At 42.1% G+C, this 22,479-nt stretch overlaps 1 protein-coding gene across 4 annotated transcripts in view; it reads left to right on the top strand.

The window, feature by feature from the left end:
• Positions 1–2,662: 2,662 nt before the first annotated feature.
• LOC145410826 (putative oxidoreductase ZK1290.5) overlaps positions 2,663–22,479 on the top strand; it is a 30,349-nt gene continuing 10,532 nt past the window's right edge. Inside the window, exons 1-8 of one of the 4 annotated variants that reach the window (XM_080280948.1) lie at positions 2,688–2,747; positions 3,890–3,971; positions 6,108–6,232; positions 10,031–10,154; positions 13,070–13,155; positions 15,596–15,775; positions 18,902–19,072; positions 20,529–20,699. In XM_080280948.1, coding sequence (XP_080137074.1) covers positions 3,896–3,971; positions 6,108–6,232; positions 10,031–10,154; positions 13,070–13,155; positions 15,596–15,775; positions 18,902–19,072; positions 20,529–20,699 — 933 coding nt within the window. In that variant the 5' untranslated portion in view covers positions 2,688–2,747; positions 3,890–3,895. Of the gene's footprint in view, positions 2,748–3,889; positions 3,972–6,107; positions 6,233–10,030; positions 10,155–13,069; positions 13,156–15,595; positions 15,776–18,901; positions 19,073–20,528; positions 20,700–22,479 lie in introns of all 4 variants that reach the window. The other 3 variants (XM_080280946.1, XM_080280945.1, XM_080280947.1) reach the window with 3 other exon arrangements.

Consider the following 22,479-nt stretch of genomic DNA (forward strand, 5'->3'; position numbering starts at 1 on the left):
GAGGCCGGGCGAACTCTCTCGGCTTACGCCACAGCTCCGGTGGAGCGTGCCCTCCGTCCATCGAGGTAGGGGGATAGCAACCCTAGAGGCTCCTCCTGAGTCCTCAGTCAAATACGAGGCCGATCCAAGGGACTCGGCGTTCGAGGGTGTGCTTGGGAGCTTGTCTTTGCGACTCCCACCCCGATTCTGGCGAGCGTTTCCTCCGCTGAAGTGCAGTGTACATTTACTGTACACTGCCCAGTGGTCTGGCTGCGGGGAAGAGGGGCGTAGGGTCACAGAGGAGATACGCTGTTTATGCCCGGAAGGCTTGGCAGGTGAAACGAGCCTCTCCGCCATCTCCTTGTGTTGTGGGGGTCACCTCCCTGTACCCTCCTCCCAGGGAGGTGGTGTCTGGCTTGCTCCGCCGAGCCGATATTTCACATACAAACATATAATCACACACATACATATATACACACGCTACATACACACATACAAACCGAATCCATCACAAGAGCTTCGTCATCGTGGCCACAGACAGTATAAAATAATATACTAACGATCGCATCAGTGACTTGGAAACTTAGTCAAATACATGAAAAGACGTCTTAGTAAAAGTTAAGGAGTGAGTGAGCGAGAGAAAATGACGGAGTGAGCGAGTGAGTGAAAATGAGTGTGAGTGGGTGACTGAAAGTAAGGGAGGGAGGGAGGGAGTGAAAATAAGTAAGACAAAGTAAAGGAAGAGAGCGAGAAGTGAGGAGGTGAAAGCAAGAGAATAAGTAAGAGTATGAAAGTAAAGAGAATAGGTGAAAGAATGAGTGAAAAGAGAGTAAATGAGCGAGTGAGTGAGCAAGGATTGAGTGGATGGACAAAGTAGAGAGTAAGTTAAAGATAGAGCAAGTGAGTGAAAGTAGAGAGAATAAGTGAGTCAGAACAGGTGAGAGTGAGTGAGAGTAAAGAAAGAAAAAGTGAGTGAGTGAGCGTGAGAGTGAGAATAGAGAAAAACTGAGCGAGGGATATAGATAAGGCTCCGGATGACTGCCAGGATACAGCGTGGTGCAACAGATCATACAGACCCACCGGTGCCTCTCCACCTACATTATAATGCTGTGTTACCTTACTAGGCATATTTATGTGTATTAGCAGTGATACTTTTGCCTGCCACGAAAGAGAGAGAGTACTCGTATGCAGAGAGAGGGAGATAGAAAGACAAAGACATACAGTTATACGAGGGTATTAGAGCTATAGATATAGTTACATAGACAGTTAGGGAGATATAAGTAAGTTACAGAAGTCTATCTATCTATTGCCAGACTCCATAATCCCATAAGGGGTGGCCATTTGACTGAGTTATTTGTTTTACGGGGAGGGGCACTAACCCTCCACCGGAGCACGTATGGTTTGGTTAAATGGTTACCACCCAGCGTTGTAAATGGTTTCTTAGCTTACAGGAAACCATTTGGCTTGTCACTTAACGTAAAGCCACCTGTAAAGGAAAGAAAAGCAATAAGAAGTGACAGGAAAGATGGGAGAAATAGGAAGAGCGGAGGGCAGGCACAGAAAAAGAATGATAAAGGCTAAGGAAGATGTACAGTAGGCAGCACTACATGATGATAGTCGCCACCACCTACCACCAATTTACAGAAGTACGTAAACACATATGAAAATTGTATGGTTATATATTTACGGATAAGGATATGTATTTGCAACGATTATACTTACAAGTTCATTTATAGATACGTGATAGAAATTCTGATACAAAGATAGGGGAGGAGGAGAGGGTCAGGCTGGGTGCGGGGTGGGGGGTTAGGTGTGAGTGGGGTGTGGGGTGAAGGGTTGGGGTGCGGCGAGCAAGCGGAGTGAATAGATGATTATGGAAAAGTTGCATACATGATCTCTGGGTTTGTGGTGTGGGGTGAGGGATATGGAATGAGGGTCAAAGGTTTGCTTGTGGTATGAACAGGTATGGACAATGAGACTATGGGATGTGAGGGTTGTATGGTGTATGAAGAACAGACGGGGTGAAAGGCACACTGATTGTGGAGGGTGGGGTGTGTGTGGAGGTGATCAGAACAATCGGGGTGAATGGCAGAGCAGAATGAACACATCAGAGAGGGGCCTCTACATGATTCACGGTGGATCCCCCTGTACAGTGTATCTTCATGGGTTTTCATTGTATTTAAGGGTGTCAGACTCCCTCACCAGCATTTCGAACACTGGTCATTTAAGTTTGGTTTAATCGCGGTCCAGCAAATATACCTTGAATATTCACTGGACCTTGTGTTTAAAGACCGTGAGTGGTAAAACGAATGGGGGTCGATAATCTCATTCAGTGTACACCTTAATAAATAAATGTCTCTGCATAAATACATCGTTGCTAGTTTCAAGAAAACTGAGTCATTACTTTTTGTTTAACTTACAAGTGATGTTTTAATGCACGTAAATACGGGAACGCTTCATGCCAAATCTTCAAGGCCATCTGCAATAAATAGAGCAAGGAAACTTCGTCATCTTCCTATATCGGCTATCTGTTGCATATAATTAAACATATCTTTACCTCTCTTAACGACTCTTGTGTATGAAAAAAAAGACTTGGTTGTAAATTATGTTACCTCAACTCTGGTCCATTTAAGTTAAATTAAGGTATTACTCATACATACATTCCTGCCTTACGTAACGAAAACCGAACTGGACTGGACTGGTAATAACACAAGGAGCAACTAAGGACAGAGGAGGGTGAGTAGTGGGGACGCGGAGGTTAATTAAAGGTATGTGAGCGCTGCATTAAAGGGTTGTCTGTCTGTTTTGCAGTTAATACAAGTCTTTCATATTAACCTGACCCAGATTTCGTCTTTCTGACGCTTATTTCACGTTCAGTGGCAGAAAAAGTGCAACAGGTCCACATCCTTCCCAGGGCGTTTCATCTTTACGGTAGCTGTATTCCACTTAATCAGTTTTAGGCCAGGTTAAAGTGAAAAGAGTATGGTAACAGTACGAGTTTTGGAGTGTTGTGTGATAGTATTTAAATTTTGTACCGTACATGATTAAAGCACGAGATGTATATCACAGCATCAGTAGCCATATCTAAACCTTTCACCCATGGACAAAGCCATCACTTTGACTGATGTATTTTACCACACAACCACTAGGCATCTATACATCATCCTTAATCCATTACTGCATGAAGTTTCTGTGTGCAGGACTATGCGAGGAAGGTGCTGTAGCAGTGTTGCGTTCTGCCCCTTGCCTGCCAGCCCATAATCATGAAACTCAAAGATCCAAACTTTTTGTTTTCCCCGTAATTAATATCCCATCCATCCATTGCCAGACGCCATGTATCCTAAACAGGGTGGCCAAGGGCTTAGGGTTAATTGTTTTACAGGGAGGGGCACTAATACTCCACCAACCCCACTTGACACGTAGGGATGCCAACAGCATCTGGTGTTCCCAGGCGGTCACCCATCCAAGTACTAACCAGACCCAACGTAATTAATATACAGTATAAAAATACTCATAAACCTCTATGGAGGACACCATACACTAGAGGGTTTAACCAAAAATGTTATTACTGTACAGTAATTTTCTCTTCAAATTAGTAGGGTAGATATACTGTACTGTACTGTATTCTAGAGGAGAAAAATGTCACCATTCCAGACTCCTTTCTTTTCCTGGAAAAGCTGCAAGGTTGATTGCATTGTTAAGTAATGGGCACGGGGTTGCTGTATCCATAGAGAGGGAGGAATGGCTTCTGGCTCCCCCCTTCCTACCGTTAATTTTGTCAGTAATCTCATTTTAAATCCATGGAGTATGTAGTTAAGATACTGTACGTCATGCCCTCTCCTGTAAAATAATAGTACAAAATGCAGTAGTTCAACTGAACCTAACACACCTCTAACTGCTGATTTTTCAGACTGTGATGGCTGATGTGTACACCAACCCAGAGAAGCACGTTGTTCTCTCTAACAATGTCAAATTGCCCATCTTGGGTTTAGGTAAGAAGTACAGTTTATTAGTACAGGTGTGACTTATGCTTGTTGCATTATTTTAACTGCTGGGAGACAGGGTGGCACCATGGCTGGGATTTTTGTAGGTAAAATGATAGTTCATTTCGAAAGAAGCTTGACTTGTACGGTGGAAGTGCATAAGGAAACTTACTTGTGTAGGTAGCAGAAATACCTGTTATAACCATAGGTTCACCTGAATGTAAATCCAGTTGCTTCACTCCTGCAGTCCACCATCCCCATTTCAGCAGGCTGGGAGGAAGTTGAAGGGCATTTACATAACCTGCTTTATAGTTAATAATATACATGTATAGAATAAAGCTGGTTTGATGTTGTTTCAGAAATGCACCCAAATAAATGACAATAAAATGAGTGTACTTACCTTATACTTTAGGCAGTTCTAAGCCTTTTTCCTCTATGGCACTTCTGTCGCAAATCTCTTGTTACTGAGTTATTAAATTTATCATATACTGTAATTATTTCCTGGTGTACAGGAAATCATTTGGCTTGTCACTCAATGTAGAGTCACCCATAGACAGAAGGAAGAGGAAAGAATGAAGGGAAGAAAAAGACAGAAGAGGAAGGATAGAAAGAAGGAAGGAAGAGAGGAAAGAGCAGGCACCTGAGAGCAGCACTACATCGAGTGAGTGGATTGGGAGTGCCCCCACCAACCACTTAAAGCAAAACAAAAAAGTCATTAGAGATGTGGAGGAAAAAACATGACATGACAAAATGGAAGAACTGTATCCAAATAAGGAAATTTTATGTACTGTATTGAGAAGATACTGCAATTTTGGTCTTACTGAGATTCTCTTCAGGTATAAAATGTATTTTCCCAGTACACCCATACCCCGTTATCTGGTGCATTGATAACCGGCGCTTCACTAGACCAAACACAAAAAATAGGGGAACATTCCCACGATCCAAACAATTTGAATGTCTGTCGTCTTGCTACCTCGCCTCTCCCAAGGTTTGAAACGAGGCTGTCCTGGTCCTCCCGTCCTCCCTCCATCTCCTTTCTTCTCCCCCATCCGTCCTTCATCCCCCACTGCACTCAGTACTGCCAGGCATGTCTCCCTCCCTCTCCCTTGCCTTCCTCCATCCCTGGTTGTCTCCCTTTCCATCCCCCCTCCCTCCCCCACCCCTGCTTGTCTCCCATGTGTATGTGTGTGTGTGTGTATGTGTGTGTGTGTGTGTGTGTGTGTGTGTGTGTGTGTGTGTGTGTGTGTGTGTGTGTGTGAGATTGAGTGAGAGAGTGGTGACTGTTAGTGGTGAGTGAGTGAATGAGACTAGGGAGAGGGGGGTAGTAGGGATGTTTGATTCTCTTGTCTCCTTCCCTGTCCCCCCACCCTCCTCCACCCCCACTTGTTTCCCTCCCTTCACCCCTGCTTGTCTCCCTCCCCATCCCCCCGCCCTCCCCTATCCTCGCTTGGCACATGACCAGCAGCCTGCCTAGCTGTTTAGTTGCCCTGAAGCGGTGATGAACACTGCACATCCTACCATCCTACCCTCTTGCGTGTGATGTTTGATGTGCCATTTTTTTTTTTTTTTTTTTTACAAAAGTATTGTTTATGAGGATAATGACATTACCTATGGTGTTTCTGTGTCAGTCCCAGTTGATTAAGGTATATGAGAGTTTGGGTTTGGGTCTGGAATGCATCTCTGGCTTTTCTTAAGTATCTTATGGGGAAAAATTGCTTCTACATCCAACAAACTTTCTGACCGAACACTCCCTTTGTTTCACAACACTGCCAGATATCTGGGTATTGGTGTATAGAACATTTCCATTAGAAGGTTTAAACTTTTCCCTGTGAATAATCCATGACTCAGTGGTGTTTGGACAAAGGCTGACAGTGTGTTGTACAGTATGTGGGTCATATACTCAGAAGCTTTTATAACATCTCATCCTAATCAATTTCTTGTGTCTATTACTTTATAATAATCCGTTCTTTGCAAACTATTTCCATATTACAAAAGTGTAAGCAGCATACAAGAGGACACAACAGTACAGTCCTGTAATATGTAGCTGTTTGTAATATGCAAAATAAATTCCTTAGAAAGAAGTACAGGGTAGGATGAAGGCTCTCATGGCAACAGATACAAGGACCTGTGTGTGTTTGTGTGCAGGTACGTCACATGATGGTGGGTACAGTCACGAGGCAGTGGTGTGGGCACTACGAGAGTGTGGTTACCGACACATCGACACGGCCAAGCGCTACGGTTGTGAGACGTACATTGCCCAGGCAGTAAAGGTAACCTGTTCTTAACCCCCAGAATCAGATAGCTTATTTTATTGGTTTATTCTTGCTACTTTCATTGAATCATAATCAGCCCAGGAAAGGCCTTTTGTATGAATAAGTTGATGAAGGCTGTGTCAGTATCCTCCAGTTTAGAAGGCCTCTCCTGAGTTAAATAATAGTGTGTGAAAATGGAAAGATTAAAATTCAAAATAGATCATTGGATTGAAGGGGTTTAGTTGATCATATCTTTGATTTTAGTTCCAGAAATGAAAGCTGACATTTTAACAGTTTTCCCAATTTATTAATCCCATATATTTGAGATTATTTTCTTGATTTTAAGATACTGTATTCATATAGTGGATAGTACTGTTAAAAAATATATACAGTATACTGTAATCACTTGATTATCCAGACGCTCTCTGACGTGCTCCGCATCTGAATTTTAGGTCTTGGCTCAATTATATCCATATCTGGACTTATTTGTCCGTATCCGAACATAAAATTTCTAACAATGCCAGTTGGGCAGCCTACAAATTTAAAAAACTGGTTTGATGGCCGGCTGGCCTCTCTGGCCAAGCACAGGCAATAGACCCTAACCCACAAGCTGTGCAAATCAGGCTGTCCGGCTCCTCAACCAACACTCAGAGTCCCCCAGCTCCCTGGATCACTCAGAGGCTACCGGCTGCACATGAGTAATACAGACCTTAACTCACAAGGTGAGCAAATATGGCAGTCCGCCTCCTCACTGAACAGTCAAAGTCCTCTGGTCACCCAGATCACTCGGACACTACTGGCTGCATGCAAGTCATAGAGACCCTATCCCACAAGCTGAGCAAATATTATTGCCGTCTGCCTCCTCACCGAACAGTCAAAGTCCTTGGGCCTCCCGGATCACTCAGAGCTAACAGCCGCGCGCGAGTTATACAGACCCTAACCCACAAGCTGAACAGTAATGGCTGTCCACCACACTACCGAATGGTCAGAGTTGCCTGGCCCCCTCTCTCGAGCCAAGCCGTTTGCTGGTAAAAGAACGTAACCCACCAGCTGAGCAGAAATGGCTGTCTGCCTCCTTATTGAATGATCAAATTCACCTGGCCCCCCTCTTGAGCCAAGCTGCATGCTGGTTAAAGAATGTAACCCACCAGCAGAGCAGAAATGGCTGTCTGCCTCCTTACTGAATGGTCAGAGTCACCTGGGCCCCCTCTCGGGCCAAGCCGCATGCTGGTAAAAGAATGTAACCCACCAGCTGAGCAGAAATGGCTGCCTGCCTCCCTACCGAATGGTCAAAGTCACCTGGCCGGCCAGTAGAGACGTGGCATCTCTGTGTTCATTGGTAGTTACCACACATCCCCACTGTGTCCAGCTCCAAGGGATGGAGAAGGTGGAGTTTTCTGACATTTGTTATGCGATTACTTGTGATAGGCGATACCAGTGATTAAATTTAGATATAATACATATTACTTTGTTGCCCAGTATCAGTGGTGATCAATTACCGATATCAGTAGCTTGGTATTTTCGTAATTAATACCTTTTCAGTCCGATGAACTGCCAAAAAAATTTAATAAAATTACTCAGCTGGCTCAATCTGGATTAAAATAATTATTTGGCCACTATTTTAGGGGAATGTGAGCACCAAAACTGCCATTCAGTGCACTGATAAATCTTAAAATCTTCACTTCCAAATGAAATAGTATTCTTGAAAATACATTGTAAGTTAATTGGAAAGTTTATTTTAGTACTCATACTAATCGATACCTAGCCATCAGTATTGATACATGCAGATAAACATTTAGTATCATATATCAATATTTTGGTATTGATACGCCCACCATTAGTGATTATGTTAGCCACTAGACCACACATGATTTCTTTACACCAACTACAGTCAGTCCTCGTAAATCGTGTGTTCATAAAGCACGGATTCGTAAATCACGGCTAAGTGGCCGTCAGACTGCCGGCAACCTTAAATCACTGTTAAGTCATGAAAATCGCGGACCTAGGCAACCAAGTGGGCCTTTTCTGAGGAGAACCGTAAACCGCGGCATTCAAACTGAAAATCGTGACCCAACATCCAATCACTGCGTGTCCATGGTGGCAAGTGTGCATACTATGCCGCCATATTGTTGTTGTTCTTGTCCCGCCAGTCCGCACACCATAGACCGTCGCCGTGGAGCACAAGAGCTACCTGCCTTTTTTTGTGCAACTTCCCCCCACCTCCTACCTGCCATGGCCCCTCCCGATCCCCCGATGATGAGCTCTAAGCAGCATGGCGTCAAGAAGCTGTCGCCGTTGTCATACGGTCAATGTTTGGAGCTAATTTGTCGTGTTGAGAAGGGAGAGAAGTCTTCAAAGATAGTGAAAGAGTTTGGGAAGAGTGAGTTCTTCCCAACACCACCCCACTCCATTCACTTAAGCAGTTTCATCATAGGATTAAGGTGAGATCCCTTAACATTGCTTATTTCTATTTAATACATGCACTGAATATTCCCAAATTTGTATGTTTGTGTTTGATGGTGCCTAGATAGGAGTAGGTAGGATGCTTTGGGGGCGGGTTGGTCAAAGTCCAGACCCAAATTAATTTTTCATATAAGAGTTATTATTCATAAATCACAAAATTTGTAAATCACAGCAGTCTTCCAGACCCAAATTGCTGCAATTTATGAGGACTGACTGTAGAGGCTAGTGGGTTACAACACCTGTCTGCCGTTCACTGGGTGGTAAGTCTATCTATCTATCTATTGCCAGACGCCACAATCCCGTACAGGGTGGCCATTTGACTCTGAGTTATTTGTTTTACAGGGAGGGGCACTAACCCTTCACCAACCCACTTGACACGTGGGAAGCACGTATGGTTTGGTTATATGGTTACCACCCAGTGTTGTAAATGGTTTCTTGGCTTGCAGGAAACCATTTGGCTTGTCACTCAATGTAAATTCACCTGTAACGGAAAGAAAAGCATTAAGTAGTGACAGGAAAGATGGGAGAAATAGGAAGAGAGGAGGGCAGGCACAGAAAAAGAATGATAAAGGCTAAGGAAGAAGTAGGCAGCACTACATCAAGTGAGTGGATGATGGTACTGTGCTTTATTAAAATTATTTTTGTAACCTTTGTCTTCTTCATTTATTTATTTGTGGATTTTTTTGTTTATGCATTGTTTTCTACTTTTCTCAGTGTCTAGCATTATATTGGATATTCCCATGTGTGTTTTGATGTCTAAATAACTGAAAGACCAAAGAGCACTGCCACAATTAGGAGGGGTACTGTACATATGGGTTGGGTATGGGTAGGGTATTGGTAGGTAGGATGTTGCTCTGTCCGGATTTCATTAATATCTGGATACACTGGTGGCTCTATTATGTCGGTTAATCACGGGATTACTGTACCGTATTGAAAGAGGTAGTGGAGAGATTGTCTAATGCCTCTCCTCCAAGTAGTGTTTTGTAACCTAATTAATATTGTCTAGAGGCAGCAAGAATGTGATATTAAAATAACATCAGCTTGTGGAAGTGGATGAGTTAGTTTCGTTAAAACAAAAGTTATCACATGATCATCCCTATTCAATTTAAGCCTTATGTTTAGCAGGTTTAGGCTGTATGGTCATGTTTTAGAATCAGACATAATTTCTTAACTAGGAGTGTTTTCTGCAATGAACATCATAAACCCAAAAGATCTGAGTCAATTAAGCAGTAAAAATAGGAAAAGGCTAAAAGGAAAAATGATAGTGTGATACTGTTTGGTGCTCTGTAAAGTCAGACCTTATTATATCTACAAATGATATGCTTGCTGTAACCTATTGTTTCTGGTCCACAGGCTTCAGGCATTCCTCGAGAGGATATTTTCTTAACAACCAAATGTTGGCCAGCTGACTATGGAGCTGACACCACCAGGAAGGCCTTTATTGGGTCCTGCCAGCGGTTGGATACAGAGTATTTGGGTAAGACTCTGTAAGTTTTATTCACATCAGCTTAGGAGGCTCTCTAGCAAGGCTTCGTTCACTATTTATTTCTCCATGTGACGTGTGTATAATACTCTTTTGTATGTTATTTATGCAGTCTGCTTTAATACAGTATTATGAAGATATAATTAGCTTAAATACAAAATACGGAAGTGTAAAACTTAACATACATCACCAACAATGATGTGCTAGGGAGCCTCAGCTGATCAGCATACAAGCATATGTATTGTCAACACTGAAATAGAGTAAATTGAGTATAATGCATTGTACCTGTTTTTTAAGGTAGCAAAATTATGGGCAGTCCTCATTATAAGTCAGGGGTGTCTTTGAATATAAGCCTACCATAGCTTTTTCCATACAGTGCGTAGAGTAAATAGGAGGAACGCTGAGGGAATGGTAACAGTGAATCTTTAAAAGGCACTTTTCCTATCTGTAGTTTATAGTGAATTCAGTTGCAAAAAAGGACAAAAAACAGAGAATTTATATGTAGACTTGGATTCTCACCATTTAAACAGAATGATCATAAAGAAATCTGTATATTTATTTATTTTTATTTTTTTCAGTAAAATTATAAATAAATTACTTGTTGATACTGGTACGGTAATGAGGTCCGTTTTGCAAAAATGTTGCAATGCCTTTTAAGCCTGACATAATCTGTTGATTTCTTGCCAACTGTAGATGATTTATTTCTAGCTTAGGAGAGACTTTTTGAACCTGGGAAGTTTAGATAGTTTACATTAACCCTTTCATTACCAGGGTGCTGTCCTAAATTGGAATTAACAGCAAGAAGAAAAAAAAAAAAGTGTTTAGTTTTCTTTCTTTCTTTTTAAGTCAGATTCTTGCTAGAACATTCAGGAACTAAAATAAAAGCAGTAATTGCCCCTTCATTATGAGATATTCCCCCCAAGCATCACAGAATTGTGTAGAATTGTTGTTGTTGTTCATCATCCCCAGTCTGTCTGGCTGAGCAAACCCATCAACTGTAGGCAAGCAGCCATCACTGCATGGTTGTCCCATGCAGTGAACCGGTGTTCTCTTCTGGCTGACAGTGCCTCACCACAGCAGGGAATAGTGTGGAGTTTTGGTTCCTGGATGGACACCACACGTGGGTCATTCCATTGTAAGGAATGTTACATTTGGAGACAAGTTTTTGAGCTGCTCTCAGTTATATCTGCAGAAGTTTGCAGTACCGGTATAAACAAATGGCTTTAACAAGCTATATTACCAACACTTCACACCACATCATACCACAGTCAGATTGTTTATATGTTTTAATATTGATGTATGTAGACTTTCAAAAGTTGCGTGAGGAATGTTACTGCGATGCTATCCCCTTTTGTACTTTGTATAAGAAATTTCAACAAGTCTGTGATCTTACCAGCTCAGTCAAGGAGTGCATCAGTAATATGCCAATAGACAAGGATCATAACCATGCCCAGCAGATTAGGTTATTCCTAATAACTGTTGTGCTGTTGAGGAAAATGCGACTGTCACACACTTTACCAGTAAAGTGAGAAACGTTATTTGTGCGAGTTTTATTGAAATGTGATTATACAGTCAACTCTCATTATGGTTACAGTAACTGTAAATATCACAACATAATCAGAATGTACACCAATGTGAAATTTACATAATAAACTTTGCGTAATAAACTAACCAGAAAGTGGTTGTTGGGGTGCTCACCATCCACTCATTCGATGCACTGTAGTAGTGCTTCTCTCTTTCCTCTCTTCCTTCCTCCTTTCCATCTTTCCTCTTTTGTCTTTCTTTCCTTCATTCTTTCCTCTTCCTTCTGTCTATGGGTGACTCTACACAGAGTAACAAGCCAAATGGTTTCATGTACACCAGGAAACCATTTACTATGGTGGGTGGTAACCATATAACCAGATTATGGCGCCTGGTGGTTTAGTGGGCAATGAAGGCAGTCCAGTCGGATTGAGCCTGTGGAGGTTTATATCCAAGGGATGGTTGGGTTTTTTGCTCAAGTAATGCCTCTCAGGGATGTGTGAGGCTGGTCACTCCCATCTTTAATTAAATGTCAGGACCAACTTGCCTAGCCCCGGGCTTCTACGCTGCTGATGGGGCAACACTGGATTAGGTGATGAATGTATGAATGAACTAACTGGCAGACAGTTCTTGTTTACGTGACATCAGCATATTCAAGTGACATCAACTGCATGACATCAACATAGACTACAGTAGTTGATCAAGGAAGGAAAAAGTCACCCCTTTGAATGTATGTACTGTTCTTGATACATGGGGATTTGGCAGCCTGCACAACCATGTCCTCTGCTATCTCATCTCTGTTTGGGTTGTCAGGGAAATGAAACTGAATATGACCCACTCTGTTGATGCCCCTCTTTCTAAGGTAATTAACTCTGATCATGCCATCAGACACTGACTCAGTGACTGCAGTTCATAATGTTTAGACAACTTCTTGGTTGTATAATGAACCAGTACAGCCATGAACACTAATAAGGGGACAGGGTAGTCTGCCACCAGAGGGCAGGTTATTTCCACACGTCCACCCCCCAACTCCCTCTCCTTATCCCCACTAAATCACCAGTTTGTTAGGCAGATGGATTGGAGATCTGAAGCTCCGCTGTCTCTCACATCTTGCCATTTGTTGTATAACTTATTCAACAATTATGTGTAATATTACTTGTATACATACACCTTCAGTTCAGTGAGAAGTATAGAAGTTTTTGCAGATTCAGTAGAATAACATGATTGTTAAAAAAATAAAGACATTAAAGTGCTGAATCATGTTGTTATTATTGTTGTTGTTGTTATAATAACTCGAGGCCTATCTGGACTGGAACACAGTTAACCCAGTATTAAGTATAAAAGGTTATCATGTATGAAAAGCCTATTAATTCCCTTCACTGTTGCAGACATGTACTTACTTCACTGGCCTGAGGTGCCATCTGGGTCAGGTGACAAGCGGCAGATGCTGCGGGACACATGGCGAGCACTGGAGGTCAGGTCGCTGTCAGCTGGAATCAGGTTTTACTGAATGATTCACTTGTAGGAGGCCATAATTCAATGATTTAAGTCATGTAGGAAGTTACCAATGAAAAAGAAGTTCTTCACGTACAGTATGCTACATTTGATTGAGACAGAATCAGTGTGAAGCAGAGATACTTTCCAGCATCCATGGATCACAGTTACTTGGCCATTTCTCAGTTAATTGACAACCCCTTTCATTCATGTCAGTATCATCAACAGACATCAAGATTATCATTTGCTTCAACAGCCACACCTCCACTACCTGCTGATACTGTCCCAGTTTCGAGTGTTGCATTATATGCATAAATTTCGTGATGTGAAGATAAAGTGGATTATTGGAGCTGGAAATAGCTCATCTTCACTTACAGACACTTAAATGATGTTTAATTATGAATTGAAGGATTAAATTTGAATCAGTGTATGATTACTGCAGTTATACTACAGTGAAGATGTGTTGGGAAGAGAAATGAGTTAGCCCATTCACTGTGAGAGGTGTCAGTGAAATCATCTGGGAGTAGGAGGAACCAGTAAACATTTATTACTTGGTCACCTCTTACTGGATGAAGTGTCTGGCAATAGGAAGAACAAATGTTTTTGCACCCCATAATTACAGAAAGGCTCCCATGCGGGAAGTGAAAAGTGTCAGGATGTACCAAGAGTGAAATTTAAAAGTCTATCTATCTATCTATCTATTGCCAGACGCCTCAATCCCGTTTGGGGTGGCCACAAACAAATCGCCTCCAAGTCGCCCTGTCCCCCACCATTTCACTGCCCTGCTCCCAACTCACACCCCCCTCTCTCATATACCTCTCCACCCCATCCCTCCATCTCATCCTCGGCCTCCCTCTTCCCCCCTCCACCTCACTCACATACACTCTCTTCGTCAGTCTTTCACCCTCCATCCTCTCCACATGGCCAAACTACCTCAGTGTGTTCCTCATAACGCTTCCTATCACATCCACATCCACATCCACACCACAACGCTCCTTTATATCCTCATTCGTCAGCCTGTCTCTCCACGTGACTCCACAGGCTCCTCTTAAATAACTCATTTCCACTGCTCTCACTCTTGACTTGTGTCCTTCCAACAATGTCCAAGCTTCACTACCGTACGTTAGAGTTGGTATTTAAAAGTACAATACAGTAATCACATGAAAGGGATTAATGTTGGACAAGATCCCTGCTCCACTTTCAGGGGGAAAAAAAAAAAGTACTGTTGAATTCAAGTTCGGTATAAAGGAGTGAACAGCAGTAGAATGGATGGAAGAAAGAGTGGAAGGTAACTGTATGGCATGGACAGTTTGTAGATAGGATGCTAGAAGAGAAACTTGACGAAGAGACTACAGTCATCTCTTGGTTATTGTGCATCACTTATACCACACGTGGTGTATGATAACAAAAACATGCGATAACAAAGACCTAGAACCTGTGGGATTTATCCTAATTGGTCTCAGGTACTGAAGATCCAACCCCAAATTTCTCATTTACAACAATTTAAACCCACTAAATACATACAAAATGTTATGGAAAGTACTGGTACCAGAAACTTACATTGGCATGATTACTAAAAGGTGATGAAAGGGGAACAATTTGAGAGAATACTTAACCTGTTACTGGGTACACATACAGTACTTTGGAAAGACTTGAGGATCTGAAACTAGGGGGTGGAGAGTTAGTGGTCTCAACCATATGTTTGTCATCTTGGTGGGCCAAGTCTTAGGCTTAGCCCAGCTCAGACATGCGATAGTGAGATTTGGGCCCAAAAAATGTGCTATGATGGCATTTTAATCTGTCTGTGATAATGAAATGCACTGTAACCAAAGGATTGCTGTACTCGACACATGTATGAACATAATGCATTGGGTATAATCTGAAGGGGATGAGAAGAATGGTATACAGGTATTTATAGGTGAATGAGTATGAAGAATAAAGGGCATCTGATAATGTGCAAGATTTCTCTTCTCAAAGCAGTCTGAAGGAATTTATTTACTGTAGAGGAATGGAAAAAAAGAGCAACTGAGAATGTGTAAGATTTCTCTTGTCATAGCAATGTGGAGGAATGTACTGCAGATTATGTTCATGAGGCAATGACATTGTCATTATTGCAACAAGACCTTATTTGAAGACAAGACTTTAATGAGAGACAGTACATTTTCTGACAAATGTAATCAGTCCACCGATACTTGTAGTCAGAAAAATTATTGTGTGCTAAGAGGGGTATTAAAAGAAGCAAATACCAAAGATTAAAGTGAATGATATACAGCATTTTTTTTTTTTTTTTTTTTTTTTTTTTTTTTTTTTTTTACCGGCATGAAAGGTAAGTACTATTGGATACAGAGGATGTACCTGTGATTTTTGTGAGCTTTTTCTACTTATTTATTTATTTACTTTTTCTGATTTGTGAATTGCAGGTCTTACTGGATGAGGAACGTGTACGTGTGATTGGTGTTAGCAATTTCTTGGAGCAGCACCTTGATGACATAATAGAGGACTGCAGCATCACCCCCCACCTCAACCAGTGCGAGTTCCATCCCTTCAACAACCCCAAGCACCTCCGCCAGTACTGCAAAGACCGTAGCATACAGTTTGAGGTGAGCAGGAGAGGGGAGGAGAGGGAGTCACAGAATGCATGCAGTTTTAGGTGACCAGAATAGTAAGTTAAGAGATGGGAAAAGAGGGAGCCTGAGAGTGAAAAACCTGATGCTATACTTTTTTTTTCCCACCTGTTTGATGTTCTTGAGCATGTTTGTGAACCCCTGACATAAATTAGTTTGCTCCAGTACACAACTTTTGTCTCAAAAATTGCCTCAGTGCCAAAGAAAACTGACTGGCATCAATTAAATTATGTCATTATTACTGTTTTGGTACAGTACTTTGCATTAAAGCGAGAGTAGTATGATATTGATATATGCCTCTCACTGTAAAATGAAAATTGGGATTGGATGCTGATGATGGTCCATCCACCCATCCATCCATTCTCCAGTCCTGTGTTGCCCCATGAGGAGTGTAGGAGCCCGGGGCTAGATAAGTTGATCCTGACATTTAAGATGAGAGTGACCAGCCTCACTCATCCGTGAGTGGCACTATGTGAGCAATAAACCCCAACCACTCCTTGGATATAAACCTATAGAGGCTCAATCCAATTGGAGCACCTTAATTAGCCACTACACCACCAGGCGCCAAAATTTGGTTATATGGTTACCACCCAGCATAGTGCATGGTTTCCTGGTCGTACAGGAAACCATTTGGCTTGTCACTCAGTGTAGTGTCACCCACAGGTAGAAGGAAGAGGAAAGAATGAAAGAAAGAAAGGCAGGAGAAGAACTGTAAAGTCACTCGTAGGCTGAAGGATGAGGAAAGAATGAAGGAAAGAAAGACAGAAGTGGATGGAAGGAAAGAAGAATGGAGGAGAGGAAAGGGCAGACACCCAGGAGCAGCGCTACACCGAGTGAGTGGATAGTGAACGTCCCCACCTACCACGTTTTTATTATTTTTTTGTTACCCATAGATGATTTTGTTAAAATTTGGAGAGACCATTTGTAGAGTTTACTATGCTGGGTGGTAACCATACAACCAAATTATGGTGCCTAGTGGTTTACTGGGCAATTAAGGCACTCCAGTTGGATAGAGCCTGTGCAGGTTTATATCCAAAGGGTGGTTTGGGTTTATTGCTTACGTAATGTCACTCAGGGATGAGTGAGGCTGGTCACCCTCATCTTAAATATCAGGACCAATTTGCCAAGCCCTGGGCTCCTATGCTCCTTAAGGAGCAACACTGAAATAGGTGATGGATGGATATATTTACATACGGCATACTGTACACAGCTACCGCAAATTGACTTAGTACCTCCCCCACAAGGTATTAAAAAACACAGAAATCATAGTATATCACAATGTTTGTTCATGAAATGCCATTCATTAATATGAAATCACATTTCCCTTGTTTTTCAGGACCAGTTGGTTGCATTTTGGCATGGAATCACATAGATCACTAAAGTAATCTAAGGACATTTCCTTGCACCAAACATTTGTCAGTTCAGTCTTGAGGTTGTCCAGATTGGATATCTTCTTCTCTGCCATGATTTTCTTCATCTTTGCCTAGCAGTTTTCTGTCAGATCTAGATCTGGACTTTTGCCAGGCCAGTCGAGGACCTCAGTCCAATTATCCTGAAACCATTTTGTCACCTTTCTTGACTTGTGACATGGAGCTGAATCATGCATGAAAAATTCGCACCGATGAATAGCAAAAAAGTTTAACAAATGATCTTTCAGAACTTGAATGTACTGGCCACCATTCATCATCAAGTTCTTAGGAAGAAAGTAGAGGCCTCCCATTCCCATTTCACCTGAGAAACACCCCCATACCATTACTGATTGTGGATGCTTAACAGTCGGCACCGGGTAAGCAGACTCATATCGACTATGGGAGGCAGAGTGACGAACCTTGGCAGAACACACCTGGAACACTCGAAATGTGCTTTCATCAGAAAACAACTATTCTCCACTCATCCGATGTCCAGTGTGCATACTTCTTGGCAAACTGAATGCGCTGCATCTTCGTGCAGTCAGTGAGAAGCGGTTTCTTGGCTGCGGTGCGACTTGGCAAACCCAGCTCCTTCTGCAAGCGGTGTTGGATAGTTCGAATTGAGACATCTTGTAACAGCTGAGGATGCATTCTCTTCAATTCTGTGCTGTCAGCCGAGGATTCTTGATTACGTCCCTCTTCAGAAGCGTATCTGTACCTCTGAAGTCGTCCTCTTCTTTCCTCCACCATGCTCGTGCTCTGGTATGACATCAAGTGGCAGGCCACGCGCTGCAGCAAGAATCTTCATGACGGTCGAATTTGCGTGTCCAGTATGTTCACAAATCGTGTTGATAAGAACATTATCCTGCCTCCATGCAATGATACGGACCCTCTCATCCCTTGAGCAGTACTTTCCAGGCATGACAAATCGACTCTAGGAAAACAACAGGGCAAACGGTACCATAATGCGTACGAAAAGAGAGGGAGGTGCATGCTGGGAGCGACGGGAATGTATACTCCCACTCTCGCTCTTGGGCAAGCACTGATGTGCTGAGTGTTTCACCACCTCCCACCAACACCAGAGGAGTTGCCAGTTACTTCTTGCCCAAAAAATTCACTTGGTTGAGTTGGAAACACAAACACAGACAGACAACTCTCTCATAGCAATTCTGTGTGTGTAGGTCCTAAGTCAGTTTGTAGTGGTTGTATGTATATATAATCATCATCATCTAATCCTGTGCACACATGTACGCATGCACGCGTGTGTGTGCACACACACACACACACACACACACACTTTACTAGTACTTTATTTATTAAGTTTCAGTGTATATGCAGAGTATTTTATACAGTACTGGTGTTGTTGTCCTGTCTGTTTAGCCTTGAGTACCCTGTTGGTCTTCAACAGTAATAATGAAATGTGGAACTCATTGACCATAACAACTTTAATGAACTGCACATCATGACATAGTACTGTACAGATTAAAATTTCAATATCAGTGTCTAAAAAATGAAAACATAATACATTCTTTAGATACACAGTATTAAGTGGGATGTGGGCAGCTAATGATAGCCTGTGGGCCTGTGGTTGGGCATCCCTGTTGTGGGTATATGTGCAGTGGAGGGTGTTACTTTAGCATTTACTTTTCACCAAGGCCTGATGACACTAAGTGGAGTTTGTGTGATGACCCAGGGTTACTCCCCATTAGCTAAAGGCAGGGGGCTGCGAGGGCCCCAGGTGGTAAGCGTGGCACGGCAGCTCGGCAGGACACCAGCACAGGTCTTGATACGCTGGAGCCTGCAGAATAACGTTCCTTGTGTCCCTAAATCAACCAAACCAGAACGTGTCAAGGAGAACTCTCAGGTAGACTAATATTTGAAAATTTTATCAGTTTTTATTTACAGACTTTATTTCATTTGTCTCCCTTTCTACACTGTTGCTGTACTTAGGTTTTTGAGAGATGTGTGTGAGTTATTGTGTGGTCCTTATCACTGGACTGTTATAGATAGTGTACCCACTTCCATACTTTCTCTTTCCATGTCTCTGGATCATGCATCACCCCATTGTAGGCAGGAAAAAAAATTAGTTATAAGGAAACCACTGAGTTCCCAATAACGGGGGTCTGATGGGCTTTCCCAAAGGATTAGCTCATGATACTTGTACAAAAGTGGTATTATATGTGTGGAGATAAGGTCTAAGCATAATTTGAATGAGCGTAAAATTCACCAGTGCAAATCATATTCAGAATGTGACACTTTAAAAAACTTTATAATAGGTATATAAGGTTCATTCTGTGTAGATGACATGGTTGTGGTTGGAGATGATGATGCTGTATTTGGTACAGTAACACTCTGAACACGTGGTGAAGATTCTGAAGTTGTGTCTGTATTGGTCATATCAGTCACTAGGACAGCAGAGGCAGCTGTATTATCTGTTCCTGTGCATGTTGGATCACTGAGAGTAGAATCTTCAGTTACTGGTCAATTACAGAGATTTGATGCAATTGAAGTATCAGTCTGGGCTTGTCAGTTTGAAAATAGTGTCATTGGGAAGTCTGCAATAGGACAGTTCATCTTTGGGGATGCATTGGTTGAGCTGGTTAATTGCATATTTTCAGAAGCAGAGCCCAGAGCTATATCCAAGGTCTTTTCTGTCAAATTTGATTGCAGTAGAGGGAAAAGAAAGGCTGGAAAAACTTAGAAATATCTTGAAGAGAGTGTGGACAGAAAAACAGAAGAGGGTATTGAGGAAAGAAGAGTGAAGACAGGTGGCCCCATTTAATCGCCTTTTACAACAAGCGGGGATACTGGAGAAGTATTCTTTTCCCTCCTATCCCTAGGGGGTATCAGATGTAAACACTGGAAAAGATTAAAGGGAGATATTTGTTTAATGAAGAGAGTTATGGTCTGAAATTTGAAGTAAGGGTCTTTGTTTTTTAATTATTATTATTATTCTTTTTTCAGGGAGTAACAGTAATTTTCAGGTGGCCCAACAGACTCTCCAGATTTTTGTTGTACAGTCAAGGACAGAAGTTTGCCTGTTATTCCATTGTGTCAGCATCGCACATAGGGCATGTCTGTCACTTTCATCACTGACACATTGTATTAAAGGGTATCATCCATGAGCAGAGAAACATAGCAAGCCTCTCTCAGCATATGATAATTTGCCAGCAGAGGAAAGTGAGAGCAAAAGAGGTGAACTTTTGTCCCCAACTTTGCAGTGCAAAGGCCAACACAGTTTTGGCGCTTCTGTTTGTGTGTCATTTTTTTGTAGTAGCCCCATATCCCACCTAAAGACTGGTGTTGCTTCCATATTATAGGGTTACTGCCCACTAGGTAACGGACAGATTCTAAATGAACCAGAGCTGCAAGAGATAGCAGAGATCCACGGAAAGTCTCCTGCTCAGATTCTGATACGATGGAATATCCAGCAAGGGGTTGTGTGCATCCCAAAGTCCACCAAGAAGCACAGGGTCAAAGAAAACTCTCAGGTAGACCAAGCTGATCAGCATGAGTGTTGGATGCTTTCAAGGTTGTTCTTTGACAACTTGTTACTGACATGTGTGACTGCCACACTGGTGGGCAAGTACTTTTGTTCCTTGTTACAAAAACTAAGAAAATTCTCATATACAGAGAACAGTGGATAGACAGTGTATTTCACCATTGTGGATTGATCACCACTGTCACGTTTGTTAAGCAAAGCCCATAGTTGTGTGTACTGATACTAACTGTCCCTGGGAAGAGTCTGCCACTGTATAATGTCTGCTGTTGTGTTTTTGTTGTCATATCACTGTTGTATCTTTATCAGTAGTTTATTTTAGTCAGTATATAACAATGCAACATGTTCAATATATGTACAAGAAGTAATGAAGGGACTCCTATATGTAAAACAATAGTAAATCAGGATGAATTTTGGATATATAATCTTTTCATCCATAGATGAATGCTGTAGCTTTAAATGTAAAGGTTTTACACTTTGTTGTACATCATCTGCATACAATACTTATACCATGCTTGTATTTTGTCATGGTTAACTGAATGTCCATGGTTTCTTGTAAAGCAGCTTATCAGCACTTCAAGATGTGACCTCCGTGTCAACAAGGAGTCATTTTTCACTCATACGAGGTACCATCAAGTAGGCAGCATTAGGCACCAGTGGCATCTCACCCAAGATATTAAGAATGCTAACCTTTGTGCACTTCCCACTAGGGTAAACTAAAAAAGTACAAGAATTGTTATAGCTTTGTAGTTTACAGTAATGTAGACCTATGTTAACTCTTGCCTATTCCAGGTGTTTGACTTTGCTCTCAGTGAGAATGCTCTGGCTAGTCTTGATACCTTGCACTGTGACCTTCATGTGTCATGGAACCCATATCTATTGCTGTGATGCATCAGGTGTCCCCCCAACACCCAATACAGGGAGGTATGTCTCTACACACATGCACACACACTCCACTGTCATGACTGTGTGATCTGTAAATACTAAAATATTGTATGTTAGTGTAGCTTAGTTATAATTATAGTCGTTCTGTTTTATGAAGGCAGTTTGGGTGGGGCTCTCTGGGACCTCACACTGTTAGCTCTGTTGTCACATCGCCACCGACACACATGTAATTATTTGTGTTCACCTCTCTCTCTCTCTCACTCTCCTATTTTAAGCTAGTAACTACTTATAAATGAATTTTAAACACCCCCTGGGGGTAGGGGGGTTTTCAAGAATACTCCCCCAGTATCCCTGCTTGTCGTAAAAGGCGACTAAAAGGGTTGGCGGAGGGTTAGTGCCCCTCCCCGGAAAACAACTAACTAAAAAAACAAACAAGAAGCCTCGGACAAGGACTGATCAAACGATGACGACCCAGGACCGGACAAAGGACTTGGTAGTGAGTACATGGAATGTAAGAGGAGTGAATGATGAGGTGAAAGAGAGAGAGAGATTGTCCAGGTGCTTGAGGGTGCGAAAGTGGATGTATGTGGAATAACTGAAACAAAATGGAGAGGAGAAAGTGTGAGAGAATGGGAGTATGGATGGGGTATACGTGCAGGAGTAGATGAGAAGGAGAGGGCAAAGGAAGGAGTGTGTATAGTTGTGAGTAAAAGATGGAAGAAGAGCATAAGACAGTATGGATCAGTTGGGTCAAGGATTGTGTGGGTAAAGTTGAAAGTTGGAATACAAATGTGGGCGATTGTGTGTGTGTATGCGCCAACGCAAGATCGTGCTAGAAGAGTGAGAGAAGAGTTCTGGACAAATGTGGAAATGTGCATGGAAAAGTT

The sequence above is a fragment of the Coenobita brevimanus genome, chromosome 86 (assembly GCF_032717465.1).
Source record: "Coenobita brevimanus isolate Jiangsu-jjx chromosome 86, ASM3271746v2, whole genome shotgun sequence".
Classification (NCBI taxonomy): domain Eukaryota; kingdom Metazoa; phylum Arthropoda; class Malacostraca; order Decapoda; family Coenobitidae; genus Coenobita; species Coenobita brevimanus.